The sequence below is a fragment of the Poecilia mexicana genome, unplaced genomic scaffold (assembly GCF_051168715.1).
Source record: "Poecilia mexicana isolate PSO_F unplaced genomic scaffold, ASM5116871v1 scaffold_18, whole genome shotgun sequence".
In the NCBI taxonomy this organism is placed as follows: domain Eukaryota; kingdom Metazoa; phylum Chordata; class Actinopteri; order Cyprinodontiformes; family Poeciliidae; genus Poecilia; species Poecilia mexicana.
Genome location: NW_028263387.1, coordinates 26,970,521 through 26,993,865, shown reverse-complemented (window position 1 = coordinate 26,993,865; position 23,345 = coordinate 26,970,521). Strand labels below are relative to the sequence as shown.

The following is a 23,345-nucleotide window of genomic DNA, read 5'->3' as shown; positions in this document are numbered from 1 at the left end:
ACTCTGTGAGCCGCCATTTATAAAGCTACGCAGTAAAAAAATTAACAGCAATCATTTGGTTTATTTATTCTGTCATGAAGAAAATTGAAAGTAATATTTTCACCAGATTTATGAATGTCAGAGCTCCAAACTAAATATTTAATTAAACTAAATATTAACTTGCATATTAAATATTTAGGTAGATTTGATGAAATTTTTGTTTTGGTTTGTTTTTTATTTTGATCACAGGCCAGACCAGTTGGTGGCGCTAATGCGCACCTAAACCTGCCTGATGGAAGGAGAAGAAGCATCACTGATGACATAATCAAGAAATAGAAGCAATTTATATTTCCTGTGGTTTGATGAGAGGATTACATGGACAAGAAAAGTTTTAAAGAAAAGCAAGAAGGTGTTAAATGTTATGAGGAGTTTGACTGGAAGTGAATGGAGAACAGAGGGCAGCGCTTAAGATTATATAAATACTGGATTAATTAGATTATTATTAGACTTTGGAAGCTGCAGATACTAATTTACAAAAGATAGATCATATTCAATATCAAACATTGAGACTCTTTACAGAATTAGATCAACTAAACAGCTTCATTATTGGTATAAATGGGAGAAATATTAACATTAAATTATTTGGCTAATATAAGAGGTCATAGACAGGATCATCCAACCCAAGAAACTGTTAAACCTTGTTGGGAAAAAAAAAAGATAGAAGGTTTGTTTGGACTTTGACAACAGAACTTAAAATAGGTCAGATCAGCATAAGTCAAACTGTTTCATTGCCAGTAATAAAACCTTGGACAATTATTCAATAGTAGATTTTACTTTGTTGAAAAGGAGACATGAGAATAAGGAATTAATTTTAAATTCACATGTGGTACAGAATTATGTAAATAACTATTACAAGCAGGGGCGCTGCCAGGAATCTTGGGCCCCCTGAGAAAAAATAGATTGGGCCCCTGCCCAGCGCAGCTGCTGTTACAATTATTTGAGTCTGTTTGACCCACAAAAAGCGTCACAATTTTAAAGGCCTGCATCTGCCTTGCTCTTTGGTTCAATACTGATAAATAGCGCAATATTTACTGCTCATGAATTTAACATCCAACAGTCCCACATCCAGTATGCAAGTAGGTTGCTTACATTTTTCTATTAGTTTTAGATACTGAAATGTCTCCCCAGGAGCAACAGTCAAAAGCAACGTGCACATAAAGCAATCCAGACTTCTAAAAATCCTGTGTAGTTGCATTTTATTCAAGCTGCAGTATAACTTTAATAAAAAATATGTTTACTCTATATTTATGTTAAAGCTGTCATCATGTCAGTTTGTTATGAGACAGATAATCTGTGAAAACAATCAATCTCCTCCATCTGCTTCCTGAATTACTATTACTGGTTAAAGTAATGCACCGTTCTGACCAAAACAAACAATCAGGACCACTAGGACACTCTTAGCGCTGTCAATCAACTTCATTCACTCACTGCTAAATGTGCTAATGGGGGAGAACCAACTTATCATTACAAGAAACCGTTTATCTGCCATCATTGGTAGCTATGCTAACTAAACTAAGCATTCACAGTTTTAATCTGCACAGCTCTGTGCTATGCTAGCTGCAGAATAGCACAGAGCGAGGGGAGGAAGGATGAGTAGCACCACATGAGATTTGTGATTGACAGCACTAAAACTCTCCTGACACTGACTTGTTATTTCTAGCACTAGGAAAAGGCAGAGGAAATAGATTTTTCACAGATTACCTCTCATACCACACTGTCACAACGTAATGACAGTTTTAAAAAAATATGTGAAAAAAATATTGATAAAGTTACATACTGCAGCTTTAATTTCACTCAGGAGAGGGCAGGTCAGGAGGGACGTGGGTTAGAGCTGCTGCTGATTGATTTATCTGTTAAGAGGTAAAAGGGACAAGTTAAATATATGAATATGTTGGTAATTTTTTTCCTTAATTCATTAAATGCTAGTGAAATTGAGGCAAACAGTAATCTGTAGCTAAACTAATTATGCTAAATGTTTGATAATCTCACACAGTCTACTCACCTCTCATGGGAAAAACTGGGTTATAAATTAACACTCTTACCTTTTTCTCTCTCTCCCTCTTTTTTTTCTTTTTTTTTGAAAACCTGATTTTATAACTTAGCAGCATAGTAACCGCCACAGTCGTTGGTGTCTTCCACTGTCTGCAGCTGAACAGCGTCACTCTGAAGCTCCAAGCAGGAACGAACCATTTAACGCAGATGGGGGGGTTCAGGGCAAATATGGATGTGTGTTTTATGATCTGGGAGGGGAACATTAAACTTTTACTGCTAAAACCAATCTTTGAAAATACAATATGATTAATTTTGTAATTGACAGGGTCCTGATTTTTTTTTTAAGTTCTATGAACAAAAAATAAATAATTAAATTGTGGAGGGCCCCCTGCTGGTCAGGGCCCATAGGATTGTCCCCCTAGACCCTGCGTTGAACTGAGGGTCTCTCTGCTGGAAGCCAGAGACAAACAGGGAGATTTTATTTATTTTATTCATCTGGCTCTAGTAGGAAAAGACTTTTTGTTTCTGTGACGGTTGAGTTCATGATCAGTGGCAGGTAGGTAGTTTGCTTTCATAGCCAGGATTTATGGGTCACTCTGGCTGTCATCTGTCATGTCTCTGTGTTTCAGTTCCATCTATTGTGGAGTTAAAGCAGGAAACCGCACCAGCTGCCACTGGAGCCAGAGCGTCAGACCGTCAGTTCACTGAACACAAAACTCAGAAAATGTCACTGCGACCCTGCTGGACCGCGCACAGAGCAAAGAGCCAAATGACACAATGTCTTCAGACCGCGTGAGGATTAAGAAATGATTTAAACACTAAATGTCAAACAAAATGGATGGATGGAGCTGTTAGTATTTCCTGTCTACATGTAGTCATGATATTTAATTTGATGACTTATGTTTCATAACTACATTTTTACATAATTACATTTTGTAAAAACCTTAACTGGATTAAATCTGCTAACTCGTTTGATAACTCGTTTCTTGAACTTTGGCTCACAAACAGCTTTTGCAGTTCGCACCAGCCCTTTGTTTGAAAAGGTAGGTCCAGAAAACCTTTGAGTTAATAATTACAAATCCTAAAGTCTAATTTTTTTGTTTTGTTGTCTGTTTTTATCAAGACATTTTAGCTTAAATCAGTTTTTATTCTGGTTCTGACTGCATGTCTGCAGGTCGGTGAATTTCTGGTGGGAGGAAACAAAGTTGAAGCAGTAAATTTTACAAACTATGACCCTGAAACTGAGTTATCATTTGGATTCACAGATCTGAGCAGCTGCAGATCATCGGGTCAGAGAACCTCTGAATCCAGACTGAGCATTTAAAGTTCCAGTTTTAACCCAGATAAACTGAATCATTTTAAAGTTCCAGTTTAAACTGAATCATTTTAAAGTTCCAGTTTAAACTGAATCATTTTAAAGTTCCAGTTTTCCTCAGATGAACTGAATCATCTCTCGGTTTCTCAGGCGTTCTGCTCAGACCCGGAAACGTTGCCGGCTCTGATCCAGAAACCTGCTCGACTCTCAGCTGTTCTCAGACTGCGGTCCTCCAGAGTGTCACCTCTGGGTCCACTGGGGGTTGTCAAGGCAACGGCATGTAAACACAATTTAAAATAAAAACGGCAGTCGTGGTTTCCAGAATAATTCTGTTAAAAAGATTCAGTTGAAATGTGAAGAGGTTTACTGACCAGAGTGAATAAATTCAATGGTGTAAAATTTCAACATTTACAGGCTGTCCTATAATTTTGTACTAATTTTAAGTGACTTAATTTTTTTTTTAATAAAAGTTTTATCACTTTTCTGATGAGTTATTGCCATTATTTTATACTTTGTTCCAGATTTATAGCTTGTTTTGTTGTACAATAAATTTAATTTGTCTTTATTTTCAGTAAAACTTAATTGAATTGTTTGAAATATTTTCATTTTTAGTAATTATATTTAAATCAATATCTATTAATGTTGCATTTTAATAAACACCCATGTTTTCATTATAAACATGTTTAGATGAAAATAAATTCACTTTATTGCTGTTTCTGACTGAAACCAGTAAGATGGAGAGGATCTGAGAAAAACTTTAAGTTTATAAATCACCCAACAGCTTAGCACCACACATTAAAGATCTGCTGCTGTCAGTTGACACATAATTTAAAAACTGATTTCCAACTTATTTAGTTTTATTATATTGTGTTTTAATTAAAAAGAAGTGGAAATGTTAACTCGAAGGCCTGATCTGCTACAGCAATAAAACACCAGAAACGATCTGATGTTCGACTCTCAGCTTTAAATTTCACTATTTAAAAAATATTTTCCTTTTTCTGTCTTAGACTTTCTTCTTCTGGTTTCCCGTCTCCTGAGCCCAAAAGAACTGGATCAGTTTCAGGTTTTAATTTGTTCTGGGAATCAGAACAAATTAGAAGAAGACACTTTAATAAATGAGTTTTCTATGTTTAGAAAGAAAACAGAAAGAGTCTGATTCAGGTTTAGCTGAATTTCCTCAGTTCATCTTTGGACATAGTGAATTTATTAAACAGAGACATAAATGGCTTTTGGTTATCGATCATCTCAAGGCTGGGAAATGAACCTGGATATTAAAATCTGCTGCCTCAGGTTTTTAATGAACTATTTTCTCATCAAAGTTTGTTTCATTATTGGTTTTAATGCAAAAAAACAACCTTTTTTTCTTTGATTTAACACATATATTGTGAAGCTTTCCTCATGCTACAGAACCATTTCAGAGCAGCTGAGCCACAGGTCCGCTGTCGTCTGCAGTTTGTAGATGAAGCTGCGTCTCTCTGCTGCTCCACCAGCAGGGGGCGCCTCCTTCTGAAGCCCCTCCAGACTCGCCTGCAGCTCCTTTTCTCAGACAGACCTGCAGGTTCCTGTGGCTCAGCCTCTGAGCTCTGACAGTCCGCTGTGTCTCTGTGGGTCGCCGCTGAACGGCTCGGGTCAGACGGGTCACGGTGTGAAGTTCTCCAAGGACCAAACTGGAGTCACTGTCCAGGCGTCCCTGTCCAACTTCTCTGCTTCCGTCTTCTTTGACGGCTCCACGGCTCAGATCCACCTGGAAGGTACAGAGCATCAGTTTGGTTCCTGAGGAACGCTGCAGTCGGCTGCTGAGTCCATCCAGTCTGACCGTCTCTCCTTGCTTCCTTCTCCCTCTAAGACTCTAAGAAGATTCCTCATCATATTTATGATATTGGAGGAGGATCTTCTTCCTGTTTGCTCGACTCGACCTTATCAGGACTGAAACAGGACTTGGCCTGTTACAATTGGCAATAAATCAATCAATTGCATGATATATTAAAACTCAATCATTTCCATTTGCATGATTTATCTTTTTAAAGAACAAATTTGTTTACAGACTTGATAATTCATTTTATTTAGTTTCTGTTGTTTTGTTTTACTTTGGATATTTAAAATGTTTTCCAGTTCCAGTTTTAAATATTCATTAGAATTTAAAGTTTATTGATGTGTTCTTGCGTTATTAAGCCATTATCACCATTATGTTACTTGAAAATGGTCTCAAAACAACAACAATATTATTGTTCATCTCATTAACGACCATTTTTCATCCAGCAAAACTTGTTACCCTGACAGGCGTAAACAGAACCCACCTGTTTGTTCATTCCTGCAGCTGGTAGTTTCTGGTCCAGAACCAGAACGTCTCCCAGCACCAACCTGCAGCGCCGCCATCAGTCCTCCTGCAGCAGGCCAGTCCTTTTCTCCAGCAGCCAATAAGCTGCGATCCTGCTGGCGTAGATCACATAAGACCAGGACAGAACCACCAGACCCAGTAGGACCTGCAGGACAGAGACGGGTCAGGAGAGTCCAGAGACCTGAAGCATGTTTAATCCAGACTGTAACAGGATTTTACCCCAGATCAGGTATGATGTCAGCAGTTCTCACTCATCTTACATGTTTATGTTCCGATCCAGGATTTACTTAATCACATGTAATTAATGTTCTACAAACAATCTATAGTTTTTCTTCATGTTGTTCATGTTTACGATTAAAATAATGTACATTTGCTTTAAAACAGGGAGGAGGGGTGTTCTTCTAGAGAGCATAGAGTATAAGTGTTGTAGACTATAAATTAGAGCAAATTTAAGATGCTCAAGGTAGAGAAAAAAGGCGGAATCGCCCTTTAACCATTTTCAACTCGTAAGCCAACTTCCGCTTCGTCGTCACCTCAAACGGTGCTACAACTCAAATGAACATAGAAACAGTTAAGAATTAATTAGCACATCCATATTCTGAGATGTTTTAGGAATTTCCTCTCCCTTTCCATGTGGATTTCTTGATATTTTCTTGTGTCTCAGTGATCATTTTAAATCTGAAATAGTCCACTGTGTTCCAGCTACAAACAGGAAACCCTTCAACTCTAAAGCAAACATCATCTGAAAGCAGGTTAAGCTGTTTCACCACAGAATAAATCCTGTCCACGGTCCTCCGGCTGAGAGTCTCCATGTTCCGCTGGGTCTGTTTACTCAGACGCTCTCGCTTCTTCTTCGGCTGAGTTCAAACACCGTTTCAGCCGCCAAGACGCCATCTTGTGTCAAAGAGGGTAAATTGTAAGTTAAAGGTTTGTTTACAGCTTAAACATCAGCTTTAGCTTCTTAAATACTTTCTCTGTGACATTCTTATTATTGTTGTTATTATTTTTGCATTAAAACATTGACCGTTAAACTGGATTTAAATGCCCCGGTGCTCTGCGAAAACTGCCTTTTGGGCGCAGTTACAGAAGAGCACATCCGTTTCTATGGAAACCAAAGGACGGGTCGGAAGAAGATGTGTCACTTCGAGCTAGGTTTACTTGAAGAATATAATAAAATTGACCGACTAATTAGCATAAAGAATTCAAATGGTACAAAATAAGATACAAACTATTGTGGTGCAGAGTGGGTGTAAGAAATATAAAATGTTTATTAAACTTATTGTGCAACATATCAACAACAATGGCACCATTAGGTCAAGTAAGAGCTTTGTCGATGTCATGTTGTCTCCAAAACCTTATTAGGAAAGAACAAATAAACATAAAATACCATGGAGAGTTATGCAGAAATAAAAAAGTAAAAACAGAAATAGCTAATGGTTGAATTACATAAAATATTATGTATAAGATTAATCAATTTCTTGTATTAGTGAGTTCTCCTCACACTTTGACGATCTTCAGCTCAAGGGAAGGAGCGGACGTCTGTTGGTTTCCCATCATGCCCCGCTACTTGGGTTGTAGCTTGAGTTAGGACAACAGCCGACCCAGAGCCTGATGTTTTGGTTCCGAACTGTTCACAGGTTCTGAACGGATCTGGATCTGGACCGTTGAGCTGGGGACGCCGGTTCCTCTCTGCTGACTGTGAATGCCGCTACCGGCGCGGAGAAGAAGGAAGAAAGGCCCGGATGAGGAGGAGCGAGCTACGGGTTTTTCAGCTGAGGTCTGTGGAGCTAACAGAGTTAGCATGATAACAGAGTGTCAGGAAGGCAGAAAGACAGGGAATAAAATTATGGTTTTAAATACGTAATGACTCCGATTCGAGTTATATGTAACAGTAGATATTAACTTTAATTAGTTTAAAAATAATGACGTATTGCTGTGTCTTTAAAAGTTTACAGGTTAGCTTGACTGTAGCTCGTTAGCTTTAGGCTAACAGGAGTTGGTTCGTTCAGTTTGTGTTTAATATTCATAACAATCTTGAATCTGAGAGATTCTGACTTAAACTGGGAGTGTATACTTTACAAATGTGAGTTAGGATGTGTGATTGTGTTCCTCCGATAAGAGAAGAAGCTGTGGTTCTGTTCTGGTTAGTGCAAAGAGAGAACATTACACACGATAGACACAACCAAAACACACACACACACATGAAACCTTACATATCTGTAAACCTTTATAAAATGTAAAGTATAAGTTAAAAACTAGGGATTCACTGATGTGAAAGTTTGGGCCGATATTGATATCCAATAATAATATCACTGTTAACATTGATAACTGATATTTACTAATATTTTACATATTTTATATATTTCACTGCCCTTACTACAGTTACCTTCTTTGTGTCACTTAACCTCCCCACAGTCCTGCGCTGCATGATGCTCACATGACCAACCTCCAGAAAACAATAAGATGGAAATGAATATCGGCCCAGTTTTATTTATCATACCGATACTGACATGTTAAAAATTGACTAAAACCGGCCGATACAGATGTTGATGCCAATATAGACCCGTTGCAGCGTGATGTTATGCCGCTGTAGATGACAGGTAAATGAATCGTCATATGCAAATTTTCCGGATGTAAACAATAACATTAAACGTTTCTCTATCATGCATCCTTATTAAAAACAGATAAATACTGTAAAATGCTAGTGAGGGAGTTTTCCCAAAGTGAATGAAATGTTCTGCGTTTCTGACGTGATGCTGAGCCCCTGTGTCTCCGTGTTCAGGTGATGGCGCCGACTCGGATGAAGCTGCGTCGGCGGGACACGGTGGCTGCGGCCGCTCCAGCAGGAGGCGCTCCGCTGGAAGCAGACGCAGACAGAACCAGAGAGAGCCGGCGGAGCAGCAGGAGGAAGAATGCCACCAAGGCCTCTGCCCCAGCCGCCCCTGCCTCATCTCCTCCTTCCACCTCATCTGGCGCCGCGCGACCTGCCATGGCGGCTGAGGCGTCACCCGACTCCAAGTGTCCCATCTGCCTGGACCGCTTCAACAACCTGGCGTACCTGGACCACTGCCTGCACCGCTTCTGCTTCCCCTGCATCCAGGAGTGGTCGCACAATAAGGCGGAGTGTCCGCTCTGCAAGCAGCCCTTCGCCTCCATCTTGCACTCGGTGCGCGCTGAGGACGACTTCAAGGAGTACACGCTGCAGCCGCCGCCACGCGCCACCAACCAGCTCACAGCTAGCACCTTCCTCACCACTGTGGCTGCCATGACGGCGGACGGCGCGCAGCATCACCTTCGGCTGATGCTGAGGCGGCACCTGGTGGCGGCCGACAGGGACGCCGTGCGGCGCCGGCGCCGGCGTGAGCGGGCGGCGAGCGGCCGCAGGGCGACAGACCGCGTCGGGGAGTGGGAGTTCTTCATGCACTCTCCGCCGCTGCCCGTCTCGCCGTACCACCTGGACATGTCTGAGCTCATCATGGACAACATGCGGGTGGAGGAGGTCGCCGAGGAGATGATGAGGAGAGACGAAGAGCGGCGGCAGGTGCTCAGCGAGGAGCTGGCGGGCCTGCGGGGCGCAGCGGCACCCAGCACCCGCGCATCACGCCGCCTCATGTGTCGCCTGGCGGTCCGGCAGCGGCTGCAGAGGGAGGGCGGCACCGTCCAGATGAGGGAGAGGGAGGTCACGGCGTTCCGCAAGGCGCTCTACCAGAGCGGGATCCGAGTGCGGGGCATCAGCGGTAACCAGGGAAGACCTCGCAGCGTCACCGCGGAAACGTTTCGCCGGGGGACCAGCCACCTGACCCGGCTGAACGGCTGGCTGAGGCGGGAGCTGGCGGTGCTGCTCGGCCCGCACGCCCCGCTCAGTGACGTGGTGCTGCGCACCATCACCGCCCGCGTCCTGCGCAGCGGCCTGGAGGACGCCGCCGCCGTAGAAGAAGACCTGCGGCCGTTCCTATTGGCCCGCACCGAGCACTTTGTGCACGAGCTGGTGAGCTTCGCCCGGTCCTCGCTCAGCATGGAGAGCTACGACCAGCTGGCGGTGTACGAGCCGCCCGCCGCCGCCATGGAGCTGGAGCCGCTCAGCAGTCCCTCCGACGGCAGCTCCGTCATCGCCATCTCCGAGGAGGAGGAAGAGGAGGGAGGAGGAAGAGCCGAGGCGGCGGCAGGACGTCACGATGATGTAATTCAAACAGGAAGCAGCCTCAGCCTGTCCGGCTGGGACGATGAGACGCCAGGACCGTCGTACACCTCGGCAGAGCCGCCGCATTCGCTCACCACGCCGCCGCCGCTCAGCCCGGCACCTCAGCAGCCGGCCAATCAGGAGGGAGCAGAGCCGCGCGGCGAGGAGGAGGAGTGCCTGATCGTCGGATACAAGAAGCCGATCGCTGAGCGAACTCCAGAGCTGGTGCAGCTGTCCTCCGACAGCGAGGAAGACGAGGGAGAGAAGAAGAAGGAGGAGGAGGAAGTGGAAGTTGGCTCAACTACAGTCGATAAGACTCCGCCCCCTCCTGCTCCTTACCTACCCATAATCCCTCCTTCCACATCAGGAGCCTTCAGGGCGGAGCAGCAGAAGGAGGCGAACTCCCGGCGACGGTCCGGTTCCTGGTCGGAGAGTTCTGGACGGAGCAGGAAGTCGGTCTGCTCCCTCAGCCCAGCAACGCCGGATCGCCGCCGCAGGGACAGGAAGCAGCAAGGCGACCGCCGGAGGAAGAAGAAGAAGCAGCGTGGGCGGGACCGGAGCAGAGAGCCTCATGGGAAGAGCGGCACCTTCTGCAACCCCAACCGCTCCATCTTCCCCCCCATGATGTCCCGCTGCTCGCCGTCGCCATTCGACTCCAGCGCTGACTCCGCCTCCTCGCCGCCGCCGAGCCCGCCGGACTCCGGCTGGGAGCTCCGCTTCAGCCAGGTGTCCCCCCTCACCTCCTCCGTCTCCTCGCCCTCCCGCTCCTTCTCCCCGCTCTGCTCCTCCCCCGGAACGCCGCCCTCCCCCCCCTGCTCCCCCAAGCGCCCGCATCACGTGGAGAAACCCGGCGGGAAGAGGAAGTACAAGAGCCGGCACCTGAACAGCAGCAAGGACTCGTCATGGAGGCCGAGCCGCGGCCGGCAGCGCGACAGGGAGCGCAAGAAGAGGCTCCGCAGGGAGGCGGAGAGGCGGGACAGCAGCCTGAAGACAGGAAGCAGGTCAGAAACACTTCCTGTTGGAGGAAGTGGTGGTGGTGTTTATGGTGTTGTTGGATTATCCATCCTAACTGACTAACTGGGTTGGATGTGTTGAATCGTTTCCGGTGTTTTTCCGTCTTTCTGTCCGTTCTCAGCTCGTTTTCAGGCTCACCTGTAGAATCTGTGTTTCTGACTCTGTGTTCTGACCAGCAGGAGGTCCAGAGACGACCGCAGTCCCAGCGTGGAGATCATCTACGAGGGAACCATCGACTCCGGCGCCGCGCAGCCGTCCGCTCACAAGCGCCACCGCAGACGCCACCGCAGGGCGCAGGTCACCAGGTGAGGTCACATGACAGGAAGCAGGTGAAGTTCTGATCAGAGGAGCTGTGTTTGTTTCAACAGAACTCAGTCCAACCATTTCTCCTGACCTCACACACTCTTCATGTCATAATAAATGTTTTCTAAAAACAAATAATTTTCAAATATAAACGCTCAAAGACGTTTGCTAAAACTAAACTTTAAATGTTTTACATCCTGCCAGAAAATAAAATGAATATTATTTCACAGTTGGTTTCCTCAACATTAAGGTCAACAGAAGGCACTGAAGCACAGCTGGATGGAACAGGAAGTTAGAAAAGCATAATTTAAAACTCTAGTTCCTGGGTGGGCAGCTCCAGGCCTGGAGGGTCTCCTGCAACTATTAGATGTGTCTCTACTTCAACACACCTGAGTCAAATACTGAGGTCGTTAGCAGGACTCTGGTGAACCTGACTGCACTGAGGAGGAGATTCAGCTGTTGGATCCAGGTGTGTTGGACCAGGGAGACATGAAGAGCTGCAGGACACCGGCCCTCCAGGACCAGGACTTCCCAGCTCTGCTTTAGGCTCTAAAAAAGTCTTATAAAAATCTTAAATAAATGAACATTTGAGCACTGATTTGCTTTAAAGTATATTTTTTGATTGTCTTGGCCCAATATGGCAGCCTGTTGATAGCCAATCAGAAAGTGAATCATTAGCTGGAGTATAAAGACTCAAAGAAACGACCATCTGCTAAAAGAACAACACACTCAGAACAGAAATGAAGCCACAACTCCGCAAACAATTTATAGTTGTTGTTTCATTTAAGATAAAAAAAACCTTCCTTGCCTGTAAATATGTCTTAAACGAGCCAATCGTTGGTAGCCATCTTGTTTAGCTTTTTTGCCTCAAACATTCTGGGTTGTTTTAGTCGTAAATCTATGATAAATAGAGGCTTTTGAGGAAAGTTCTTGTTTTTGTTGCTGAGAATAAAAACAGAATAAAAAGCATTGGACCCAAACGGGTCGACCCGCTTTGTTTCAGTGAACCTCAGAACGGCTGGGCGATACGGAGTTAGCTCACCGGGAGAGAAAAGACGGTTATCGGAGGGCGTTGCCCTGTGAAGTCAGTTCCTTAGTGTGTGTGTGTGTGTGTGTGTGTGTGTGTGTGTGTGTGTGTGTGTGTGTGTGTGTGTGTGTAAAACAACAAGGGCTTTCAGATAAAAACAGGAACCTCCTGTTACAACTGATTAAGCAGACGACCTCTGACCTGATCAATACGTTTTAACACATCAGTAAAAATCAGTCTGATTAAAATAATAAAAACTTACAAAAGTAAAAGTCTAAACATGTAAACAAAATCCTACAACAAAATGGTGAAGTGATTTATTAATTCATTCTTTTTCAGGTGACTGTGTGTCACAGCGGTTAAAGCCCCACAGACTCAAACGCTGCTCATGACAAACGTGTGATTGGTGTCACTAAACTGCACACAGTTTTTCAGATTTATTTTAATTTATTGATGTTTTCATTGAACAAAGTAAATAGTTTTGGAGGTTTAAACATTATTTTGAATTTATTTGACAAAAATAAATCTGAATTATTATCATGACAAGAAATTTATCACGATAAATGATGAGCGATACAATAAGTGCTCCATCTCAGAGGAGTTTAGACTTTGGACTGATGATGTGTAAAGTTTGTGCCGCCTGTCTGACGGTGTTTCCTGCCTCAGCTCTCCGGTCATCATCACCCTGGACAGCGACAGTAGCCATGACAACGGCCAGAAGAAGATCAACAGCGGCAGCAGCAGCCCCCTCAGCAGCCAGCAGACCATCGACTTCTCCGACCTCCCGTCTCTCCCATTGGCTCCCTCCGCCGGAGTGGGCGGGGCCGTGGAGGTCGGGGAGCTTCCCGCCGACATTCTGGACCGTGGGTCCGACGGGTCGGAGTCGGAGGCGGCGGTTCGGTCCAGAGCGGCGCGCCGAGGCGACCGCAGCGACCACAGCTACGTGGACATCGAGAACATGGAGGACGCCGTCTCCCTGCTGGAGACGTCTGACGACCAGCAACCGGCGGCCAAGAGACCGGGCCACAGAGAGGACCCGTCCGACCGGTACCTGCTGGAGGCCATCCTGGACGACCTGAACCGGATCGCTCCACCACGACAGAACCTGTCCCAGGACGGCGGCTTCCTGTCGGAGAACAGAGAGCGGACGCCGCAGGAAGTTATCCGGCTGGAGGAGAGGACCGGTTCTGGTCCAACGTCTCCTACCGCCTGTCAGCAGAACCCGGACTCCGTCCCGCCTCCTCTGGAGAGGATGGAGGGTCGGGAAGTCCCGCCTCTCCTCCGGCGGGCCAGTCCGGTCGGGTCGTACCACAGGAACACGCCGCCGCCCCTCAAACACAAGGATGCTGGAAGTCCGCCGCACAGCGCCGCCAGCCCGCCAAATGTTGGGCCGCGCCGGTCCTCTGACCCGAATCCGACCAGCAGGAACTCACCGGGTCTCAACCCACTCGCCATTCCTCCCATACCAACCATCCAGAACCAGCTCAGCATGTCGCCGTCTGCCAGCGGCGCCACGCTCCACTCCGCCTCCCCCAGGCTCCCGGCCCGGTCCGGTTCTGATCGGCTCCCCAGCCTGAGGTTCGGTTCTTTTCCCTCCATCGAGTCGTTCCATAGCAGCGAAAGCTTGAAGCTGAATTTACCTTTGACCCCTGCGGCCTCCTCACATTCCCCAGACCTCCACCCGGCTCACCGCAGGAACCCGGTCAGCCCGACCCGGCGGGTCGGTGCCGGTGGTCTCGGTCCATCTGGCTGGGACTTCTTCTCAGGTCTGAACTCTCACGGCGCTGCTGCTTTCCGACCGGACCGGCCACCAGCAGGGGGCGTCCGTCCTGTCGGCGCCGCCGCTGCAGGAGGTCAGGAGGTCGGCGTCCCGCCGCTCTCTGGCTCCGCCTCCAACCACAAGGCCTTAGCCCCGCCTCCTTCACAACACGCCCTCTGCTTCATCCAATCAGAGCGCAGTTCTCAGTCTGAGTCCCGTTCTGAACTGATTCGCCTCCCCGAGTCCGACTCGGCATCACAGAACCGGAACAATCCGAGCTCCGCTGCCCTGCCGGGCTCACAGGACCAGAACCAAGAGCAGAGTCCGCACACTGAACCACTTGGCACGCAAAGACATGACCCCGCCCACCACACACATGACCCCGCCCACCACACACATGACCCCGCCCACCACACACATGACCCCATCCACCACACACATGACCCCGCCCACCACACACATGACCCCGCCCACCACACACATGGCACCGCCCACCACACACATGACCCCATCCGACTCCCAGTCTCCCCTCACAATTTTTCCTTTGACTCCGCCCACAGACAATCTTCCGGCCGACCCTCTGGCCCGCCCACTTCCTCTCTGGCCCCGCCCACCTCCCATCTGGCTCCGCCCATCAATCCTCCCACAGGAACTTTGAACCTCTGTCAGACAATCAGCTGTTGGGTCGGCCGTCTGGAGAAATTCCTCCCTGATTCTGGTGAAAATGTACAGAAATAAATACAGAAATTTTTTATTTCTCCAGAAAAAACTCAGCATTTTGTTTTTTATTGTTTCTATTTTTCTGTTTCTTGTCTCTGTTGTTGATCTGAAAAGTGACCAGGTTGTTTTTAAATGTCGGGACTGCAACCCATTTATCGTGTTCTGATCCAAATATATTTATGCTTTTTAATTTTTTTATGCTAAAGAAATGTGTGGAAGCCGTTTAGAAACATCTGGAGAAACAATCAGATTCAAGTGTTTCAGGAACTGGTTCTGGTTCTGGTTCTGGTGGACATCCGGACCGCTCTTCACTGGCTCTGTAAGGAGACCTGAATAAAAGGTTGATCTGAAAATCATCCTGTTGTTTCAGTTCATTGCTGTGCGGAGGTGGCAGCATCATACTGCCACCTCCGTGCCTCACAGTTTGTCCTGACGTGTTTTCTGCAAAGATCTCCGCATTTTATAATGCAAAGTTGGCGTGAACTTTGACCTTGAACCTGCAAACTGAGGCCTGATGGGATTGTTTGGAGTCTAAATGACCTTTGAACTCTTCCCAGATAGTGCTGCAACTTAAAAATAAAATCAGATTTTTGTATAAATGCTCACCAATAAATTTAAGGTCTAATATTTTAATGAAACAAACTTTTTGTCTTAATATGCAGACAGTCTCCAGCCTTTTTGAGTAATTTTTCAGTTCATTTTGTTTTAGAAAATCTTCCAGCAAAAGAATAATAATAAAAAAAACCTTAAATTTAATAGAATACATGTGATGTAATCTTAGTGTTTTTAGTAAGAAGCTTTTGGATGATTATAGCTACACACTATGAAATTGAAATTAAAACATGGCTAATAAAAGAGAAATTATTTGTGTCTTTCCATTAAGGAAGACTTATTTTATTCTTTTAATTCAAAATAAAAAATCTTTACCTGACCATAATATTCTAAAGATTAATTTAAAGTTAAAATAGCGGTAAAAACAAACAAAATGGCGGCTCATGGAAACCCAATGAGATCACTGGTGGAAGAAAAAAAAAATCTTCATAAAAAAACATAAAATCGATTAATCGTCCTTTCATTGTGAGTATAGCTTGATCTAGTAAGTCGGCTGCAGCTGGTGCTTCTCGCCAGCAGGTGGCGCATGACTTCCCGCCGCCTCCTCCCGGCCCTCTGCGGCCCTCAGGAGCAGGAAGCTGAGCGGGATAATGAGCCTCGGGGGATCGGCGGAGACGGAGGCCCCGCTGCACTAATTAAGCCTATCAGGGTGCGATTAACTGGCTGTTAAACACACACAGTCTGCGGCGGATCAGCGCCAAGGCCCGAGCCACAGCCAATTACCAGCCTGAGCAATGAGACTCAGCAGAGCTGGGAATGCTTTTTACCGAGAATAACCGGGAGGAAGTTTTTCTATTTGTGGTTTCAATGGCTGCATCTGTGGCTCTTAATGGACTGGAAGCTCCGCCAGTACTTATTTAATTTATCCAAATGGCAAAACAGAACCTAGAAAATTATGCAAAAATTCAAAGTGAACAAAATATGAAGGTTTTTCAGGCCACTGCCTGATTTTCTTTGATTTTAACTGAATCGATTAAGCATTTCCACACAGTTTTAACAACGTTTTAGCACCGATAGGATGGTTACTGATGAGTTTTCTTCATATTTTATTAGTTATTTTGCCTCCTGGCCAGAAAATCCTGGATTTAAATCCTAGATTATAGTTTACTCTCTCATTCCCCTCTGGTCCAAAAATATTAATTTAATTTCAGATTCTAAAGGCGTAAAGTATTATAAATTTGAGTTTAGGCCAGAATTTAACACTATATCAAAATAAATTGTACATCCCTTATTTTTGGCTTCTTCCATCATTTTTCTTCCAGTCGTATGATTTGTACCTCCTCCTGAGGAACCTGGTGTTATTCTGGTGAGAAAAAAATACAAATCCCACAATGCATGAAAGAAACAAGCCTGTTTGAGACGAATAAATCACCAGACATTCAGATTTTCCTCCTCTGCTTCTGAGGCTTAAAACCAAATGAAAGGAAGTTAAAAACATCTTTGTTTCATCGTCTGCTGCCAGCTCCTCCATCATCACTTCCATTTGAAAACTTTAATTAGTCGCCTGCAACACCTGTCAGCATTATGAAGCTTTAAGTTAGCAGAAGGTGTAAAAATCCGATTCCTTGACTGAAAAACGGTAGTTTAAGTTGACACTGTTAGATTTATTTGCTTATGTTGTTAAATATATGTTATTGTCATAATTCCTGTGGATCTTAAATGATAAAAGAGATTGTAGAAGTGGATAATAGCTCTGGATCTCCTGTTTTCTAAACAAAATGGTTAAATTCATGTTCTTAATCCTAGATCTGAGGACGAACAGTCGGCCTTGCAAATGCATCCGCTCCACTCCAACTGTCACAATTTATTCCATAATAACCACAAAACTTAAATCTACTTTAACTAGCTTTGATGCAACAGAATGAGGGAAATATACGGGAAGGATCCATGATTTTCAAGACAGTTAGCCTCGTTTCCACTGAGCTATTTTGTTTGTTTCCATTAGGCCTGTATGATACATCGCAAATATATCGTCATCACAATATCAGCATGTGCAATATTCATATCCCAAAGAACTGATTGGAGATGAATAATTCTAATATATCCTACGAATTCGTAAGTTTTATTTTTCATGCTAATATTTAGCAAGTAGAATAAAGTCTAATGGCATACAAACAACATTCCCAAAAAGAAAGAATGTTATAAAGACAGAAAAGAAGAAAACAGGAATACATCGTACCTGATATCGTGATTTACCGATGTTATCGGAAGATTTTCAGATATAGTTGTAAGTTTCTGGTGTAAAAGTGGCCTGATCAACCGACCCGTTTCTGGTTCCCTTCAGTTGTCCATCCATAGGACAATGAGACGGTTTGGTCAGGATGGAGCTGCTGGCGTCGGTCAGATCAGTCTGACTGGACATGCTGCTGCCTGAGGCCAGGTTAGATGTCTGGGTTTGACCCCAGTGACACGGTCAAACCGGTGCGACTCGTGCCGTACCACTAGGTAGAAACGAGGCATTAAAAATAAAAATCTGAAATATGGTGTGTTTGTATTTAGCTTCCTTTACTCCGATGCTCCTAAATAAACCCCAGTGGAAGCAACTGTCATCAATCACCTGATTCGTAAAGTGAAAAGGTCCATTTGTGTTTAATTTAACCTCAGTGTTCCGAGAAGGAGTCAAAGTTTCTCTGATCTACGTTCACACAGCAGGAAAATGTGACTCTGATCCGACTTCTTCACCTCATTCTGATCGACTCAGTTCTGATTTTTCACCCAAAAACATTGAATTTGTTCCACTTCCATGAACCAAATTAAACCTGATAGTTTTAAAATCGGTCTGAACAGGCATGTGGCATTTCATCCGACTTTTACGTCATTGATGTGAGACATGCGTCATAATTCTGCACCAGAAGAATCAGACGGTAAATCTGGACGTAAACAGTGAAGGGATGAAACGCCCTGGTCTCATCTTTTAATTTGGTGGTTAATACGACTTTTACTTGGCAACACTTTTTAACAAAATGGTCTTTTATATCAAGTTTTTACATTTTAGTTGCTAAAAATAGACAAAATAATAGAAAGTCATCCTCCAAAATTCAGAGATTTTTCTTTTAACAACACAAATGTGCAAAAACTTTGTTGTGTTTTTATCTACAGTAATTTACACTTACATTTCCTACAAATCTCTAACTACTTTATTATTTAGATTAGATTAGATTAGATTAGATTAGATTAGATTTATTGTCTTTGCACAGTACAACAGGGTTAATTGTACACCTCTTCTTAGAGCTTTTATAAACAGTCAAGACACATGAAACTATACAGAAGTATGAAAAAAACAACCCACATTTAAAATGATGTTCTTGTCTTTAAACTCTCCCTGAATGGTTGCACAGGAAGTTTGCTTTGACAAGCAAAAAACTATAAATTAGTTTTATTCTTCAGTTTTCAAAATTTATGTTTTTTTGTTTGTTTGTTTGTTTGTTTGTTTGTTTGTTAGGTTTGTGTAGCAACAAGCCTAACTGCTGGCTTAAATCAAAGCTGACTCATGTGTTAGAATGGCCTAGTCAAAGTCCAGACCTAAATCCAATTGATAACTGATTGGTTTCCTTCCACTCTGATTGATGTTGATCTATTATTTACTGAAATTGCCCTTTGGGGATGAAAAAGGTTATTTAAATTGAATTAAATTGCATATTCTGTAAAGAAAAACATTCATAAATGTTGGTCTGTTGGTTTCTAAAGCTGCTGGAGACGCTGAGGTAGAAAAAGACTCGAGAAAGATTAAATTTAAATTTTAGAAATCATCTAATTTTCATTTCTATCCACAGTTGTAACCAGACAATATGTGGGGGCGGGGTGTGAATACTTTGTGTTTCTAGAAGCAGAAACTGTTGGATCCAGAGGCATCTGCCCTCGCTGACGTCAGGCCTGCGGGAAGCCCCGCCCCTCGGCTCCTCAGGCCACGCCCACATTCTAGAACACTGCTGGTGGGCCCCATTGTTAGCGCAGTTGCCTGGCAACACGGCGCACCGTCGTCAGGGACAACCAGCCTCTGTCTTTCTTTCTTTCTCTGTCAGATAGCAACAGCATTACAGAGATGACAAGCCCACGCTCACACACACACACCACACACACACACACACCACACACACACACACTCAGCTTCCATCTTGAGGCAGGAAAATTTCACACAAACACAGGAAAACATATTGTTCATTTTCATGCCTGCTGCCTCCTCCTGCTCACACACATCATTACTCACCGCAACGCATGATGCAATCATCAGACATCCCTCCACTCTGCCTGCGTGTGTGTGTGTGTGTGTGTGTCACACACTCGCCCCTCATCTTTGAAATGCTTTATTATAATTCAGCACATGAAGAGGTCACACAGACAGATTACAGGAGGAGGAGGAGGAGGCTCCTTCCTCCTCATCCAGAGGATGTTTGGGTTCAGATGATCCCACAAAGAGCCGATTTCCTCATGACTCCCACCAAGATAAACAAATATCTGTAAACATTTCCTCCACATCTTCAGGTGCGGCAGGAGAACGAATGTGGGAGTGAAAGACGCAGTTCGGACTCCAACACAAAGAGCTGTTGTTCACGATGCCTTCAGCTCCACTGTAAACATCTGCAGGTTAGTTTAGACACCCTCAGGCCGTCGGTGGATCTCTTCAGAAAGCTGATCTGCTTCCTTCCTGTTGCTCCTGCAGTCAGAACTAATTTATGGGAATGTTTTACACCCAAACCGACCCGGGTCCAGGGGAAAACTCCCTGTGTTTTAATCAATCAACCAGTCCTGATCTGGCAGAGATCTGATTTACATTTTAGATTTCTGGCTGCCATCTTGGATCTTGATGTCGGGTTGGGAACACATCAGAGGGATGAGCAGTAAAGATGTTCTCACGTCGGTTCGATTTGAGGACAAAGTTGGAACATTTGATACATTTTCAGCTGCTCTGAGTCAAACCAGCCAAACCTTTGAGCAACCTGTTCCTCTCCTTGCCTATGGGGGCGCTGCACCAAGAACCACTGACACAAACGACACAAAACGTCTGAAGAAGACACAAAGCATAACTTCCTTCTTCATGAAATGTAAATAAAAACAAAGTAGCATCAGATGTTAGCAGTTGTAGGATTTCCCTTTTGTCTTCAGCCATTTCTCCTGCTAATGCTTGGCTAACAGGAGAAATGCTTTGGTTCTATTTACCCAGAATGCCCTGCGCTGTGGGCAGGAGCTGTCTCCAGTCCGCTTGGTGTTGACATCTGCATCTGAGCCTCTCCAGAGTTCACATTTTTTTCTCCACACTTTTCTACTTTAATTCCTTCTGAAGAAATAAAAAGTTAAACTAACAAACCGCATCAAGATGTTGAGAGAGCAGCTTCAGTTTAATAATCTATGTTCTGGAGTTGCACCAGTCGATTTTTCTCATTTGGATCTTCAATAACTCAACATTTGAGTGCAAATGAAACTCAGGATAAATGTCTGATTGATTTGCAATTAGAAGTCAAACTCAGAAAAATCAAGTGGATTGTTCCCTGAAATAAAATTTTCAGCTTCCAATTTGGTGCAAACATGTAAAATGCTTATGGTTTAATAAATCAGTAACAGGACTGTTCCTTTAATGTTACAATGATTAAATGCAGATAAGATCAGAGGAAGAGCTAGCTCTCTGGTGTTAAACTGGGTTTCTCTGGCATTATTTAAACCGATTGAGTTCTCTGCATTGGTTCTGTGCAGCTGGCTCCAGAACCGCTGCTCCAACCTACCAATGAAAAAAGCCGGACCTCCTTATGCGAGATGTCTCAAAACTCATTACAATTTGGATTTATGGACAATTAACAGGCAGCCCTTTAAGCTGCATGCTGTTGTTTCCTTCCTGTAAGAAGTGGCCCTCATTAATGAACTCAGGTCCAAATGTTTGACAAGAACCTCAGCTGCATATCCTCTGAAATCACCTGGAGAAATCAAATCGGTTCATTCTGCCACCAAAATCACTTCTCAAAAATGAGCTTTCAAGATAAAATTTTAATGAGAATGTCTCGGTGTGTACAAGGAATCACTGAGCGTGTTGTCAAACGACAAACGGGAAATGACACAGTTGCAGTGTGGAATGATCCGATCTCTTTCCGCTCGGTTCCCGGAGGTCCCAGAGTTCTGCTCGGGGGACCCAGAGGGTCGCTGCGAATTCCCACGCTGCATTCGCGCTTCTGTTGGTCCACCACATGGTTCAATGTTCAGCTGATACGGGAAAACAGGAGCTGGTTCTGAACTCTCTCTGTTGGGCCCAACAAGCTGAATTAGTGGCGGTAAAACATCAAAACCTTCAATTAGAGGAACCAGAAAGCAGTAAAATGGTTCCTTCAGCCTTATAAAACCGACTGGACCTTTAGGAGCCTTCCATCAACACAAACCCAATAAATTATCACAACTCTTTAATTTTCCAGATTCAAATGAACCAAATAACTTCTGGGCCACCAAGAGAGTTAAGAAGCAGCTCCTGATGTAGCAGCAGAAACGCCGCCCAGAAAAAGTCAACCAAGGTGCCGTTTAAAGTCCTTAAGGAGGAGGTAGACAGAAGAGATGGTAACAGTGACGTGGTTATTGTAGTCCTACTGAGGGGAACTTGTAGTCCGTATTAACAGTCTTGGATCACTTCCTGCTGAGGTCAGTTTGTGAATCCTCTGTGAGGTCAGCTTGTCAGCCGGTTTTGGTCAAACTGAAGGAGTCTCTGCGGCTGAGTCCTGAATCTTCCTGGGTTTTGCTACAATGGGATTAGTGGTTAGGTTGGGTGGATGAGGAAGAAGAGGAGGAAGTCTTTTTCTCCCACGGATGGAAAAGGTTGCAGGTCTGTGAGGAAATGGTTAATGCTCTTGTGTTGCTGAAAAGTTTGATACTGGGTTTTTTATCTGGACTTTTTTAGTCACTGCTAAGTTTAATCAATCAAAGCATCAGACTCCAGAGTTGTAATTTGAAAGATAAGACAGATTAGTCTGGTTTTCTCAAACAGGATGAAGATTTTCCATCCTCCCTCTGTCAAACCGAATAAAGCAACAGTTTAAAGTCTCTTCTTGTACTTCCAGAAGCATCTACGTCTCTACCAACTAGAAATGTACTGAATGGTTTAGTCAGAGTCCTTTCTGATCCCCTGAGTGTTCTTGGTCTTGGTTTAGATCCAAGACCTTTAATAAAATCTTCCCCAATACGTAGAGATGCTGAGCAAACCTCTGCCTGACACTTTGAGCATCGACAACCTCTGAATTTAGCAATGTTTACGACGTAACTGGGACAAAAACATAACACTGACGAGCCTAAAGGGTTAACTAACGATAACTTATGGTCCCACTCAGGCAATCCTGTAATCTGGTTCCCAGTAAGACTTCCAGCTGCTCCAAGGATTGATCCCATGGTGAAAAACTGATATTCAGCCTGAAAACTAGACCAGTAAGTCATGAACCCAGAGACGGTTAAGTTGTCCCAAGGGTCATTAATTCTGGTTTAATGCTGATAAATCACTGCAGTGTTTAATAGACCCATATAAACATATCTCACTAGGATTGCAAAGATGGAGCAAATCCACTTTTGCAAATTAGATAAGATATATTTCTAGTGTTTCAGGCACTGAAGCACCAGAAATATATCTGGTGACTCAATGCCTTTTGCCTCTGCATGACCAAAGGCAACGGATGCCTTTGGTCATGCAGAGGCACAAATTTGTCATTTCATGACCGGATTGGAAAAACCCAAATATAAAGTGAATAAAGGACCATTGAGGTGTCAAGATGACTTGCAGCTGATTTGAAGGGACGGTGGGCATTAATAGCTGGTGAGCACAAGACCATTCATGTGGGGAGTCAATTTGACAACTGCATCATATTTTACCTTTAAATCCCCTTTGACAAAGCATTAAACCTTTCTGATGAAGCCTTCCTACTTCCTGTGATTCTTCCTCCTCTTCCTCCACCCAGTCGATGCAGGATTTCTGGGCTATCCGCACAAAGTCCTGCTCTGGTTCAGTCCGAGACGCCAAAGTCCTCTGGCTGAATTTCATTCAGTCCAGGTGTGTCTGTGTTGGTGACTCCACTGGTGAAGGAAAGG

General features: G+C 44.4%; 1 protein-coding gene and 1 long non-coding RNA gene across 3 annotated transcripts; one reads left to right on the top strand and one right to left on the bottom strand.

Annotated features, from left to right (window-relative positions):
- Positions 1-4,502: 4,502 nt before the first annotated feature.
- LOC148154403 (uncharacterized) lies at positions 4,503-7,322 on the bottom strand. Its single transcript, XR_015766097.1, has 4 exons — positions 7,186-7,322; positions 6,452-6,578; positions 5,644-5,829; positions 4,503-5,090 (listed from the first exon to the last, which is right to left on the bottom strand). It is a non-coding gene; the product is annotated as an uncharacterized LOC148154403 (long non-coding RNA).
- A 7-nt stretch (positions 7,323-7,329) lies between these two features.
- On the top strand, positions 7,330-15,040 carry LOC106928566 (uncharacterized). 2 transcript variants are annotated; one of them, XM_088015554.1, is made up of 5 exons: positions 7,330-7,461; positions 8,467-10,865; positions 11,058-11,183; positions 12,875-14,340; positions 14,550-15,040. In XM_088015554.1, exons 1-5 carry the CDS (start codon positions 7,387-7,389, stop codon positions 14,678-14,680), a joined length of 4,197 nt encoding a protein of 1,398 aa, XP_087871680.1. In that variant the 5' UTR covers positions 7,330-7,386; the 3' UTR covers positions 14,681-15,040. The 2 variants fall into 2 exon arrangements, with proteins under 2 accessions (XP_087871680.1, XP_014860385.2); XM_015004899.2 differs by having other exon boundaries at positions 12,875-15,040.
- Positions 15,041-23,345: the final 8,305 nt, after the last annotated feature.

What these genes read in the sequence shown, in the direction of transcription:
- LOC106928566 (XM_015004899.2), top strand. Translation starts at nt 7,387, where the DNA reads ATGCCGCTACCGGCGCGGAGAAGAAGGAAGAAAGGCCCGGATGAGGAG. An exon ending in CTACGGGTTTTTCAGCTGAG is followed by an intron (nt 7,462 to 8,466) that starts GTCTGTGGAGCT and finishes CTCCGTGTTCAG; the next exon opens with GTGATGGCGCCGACTCGGAT. An exon ending in AGCCTGAAGACAGGAAGCAG is followed by an intron (nt 10,866 to 11,057) that starts GTCAGAAACACT and finishes TCTGACCAGCAG; the next exon opens with GAGGTCCAGAGACGACCGCA.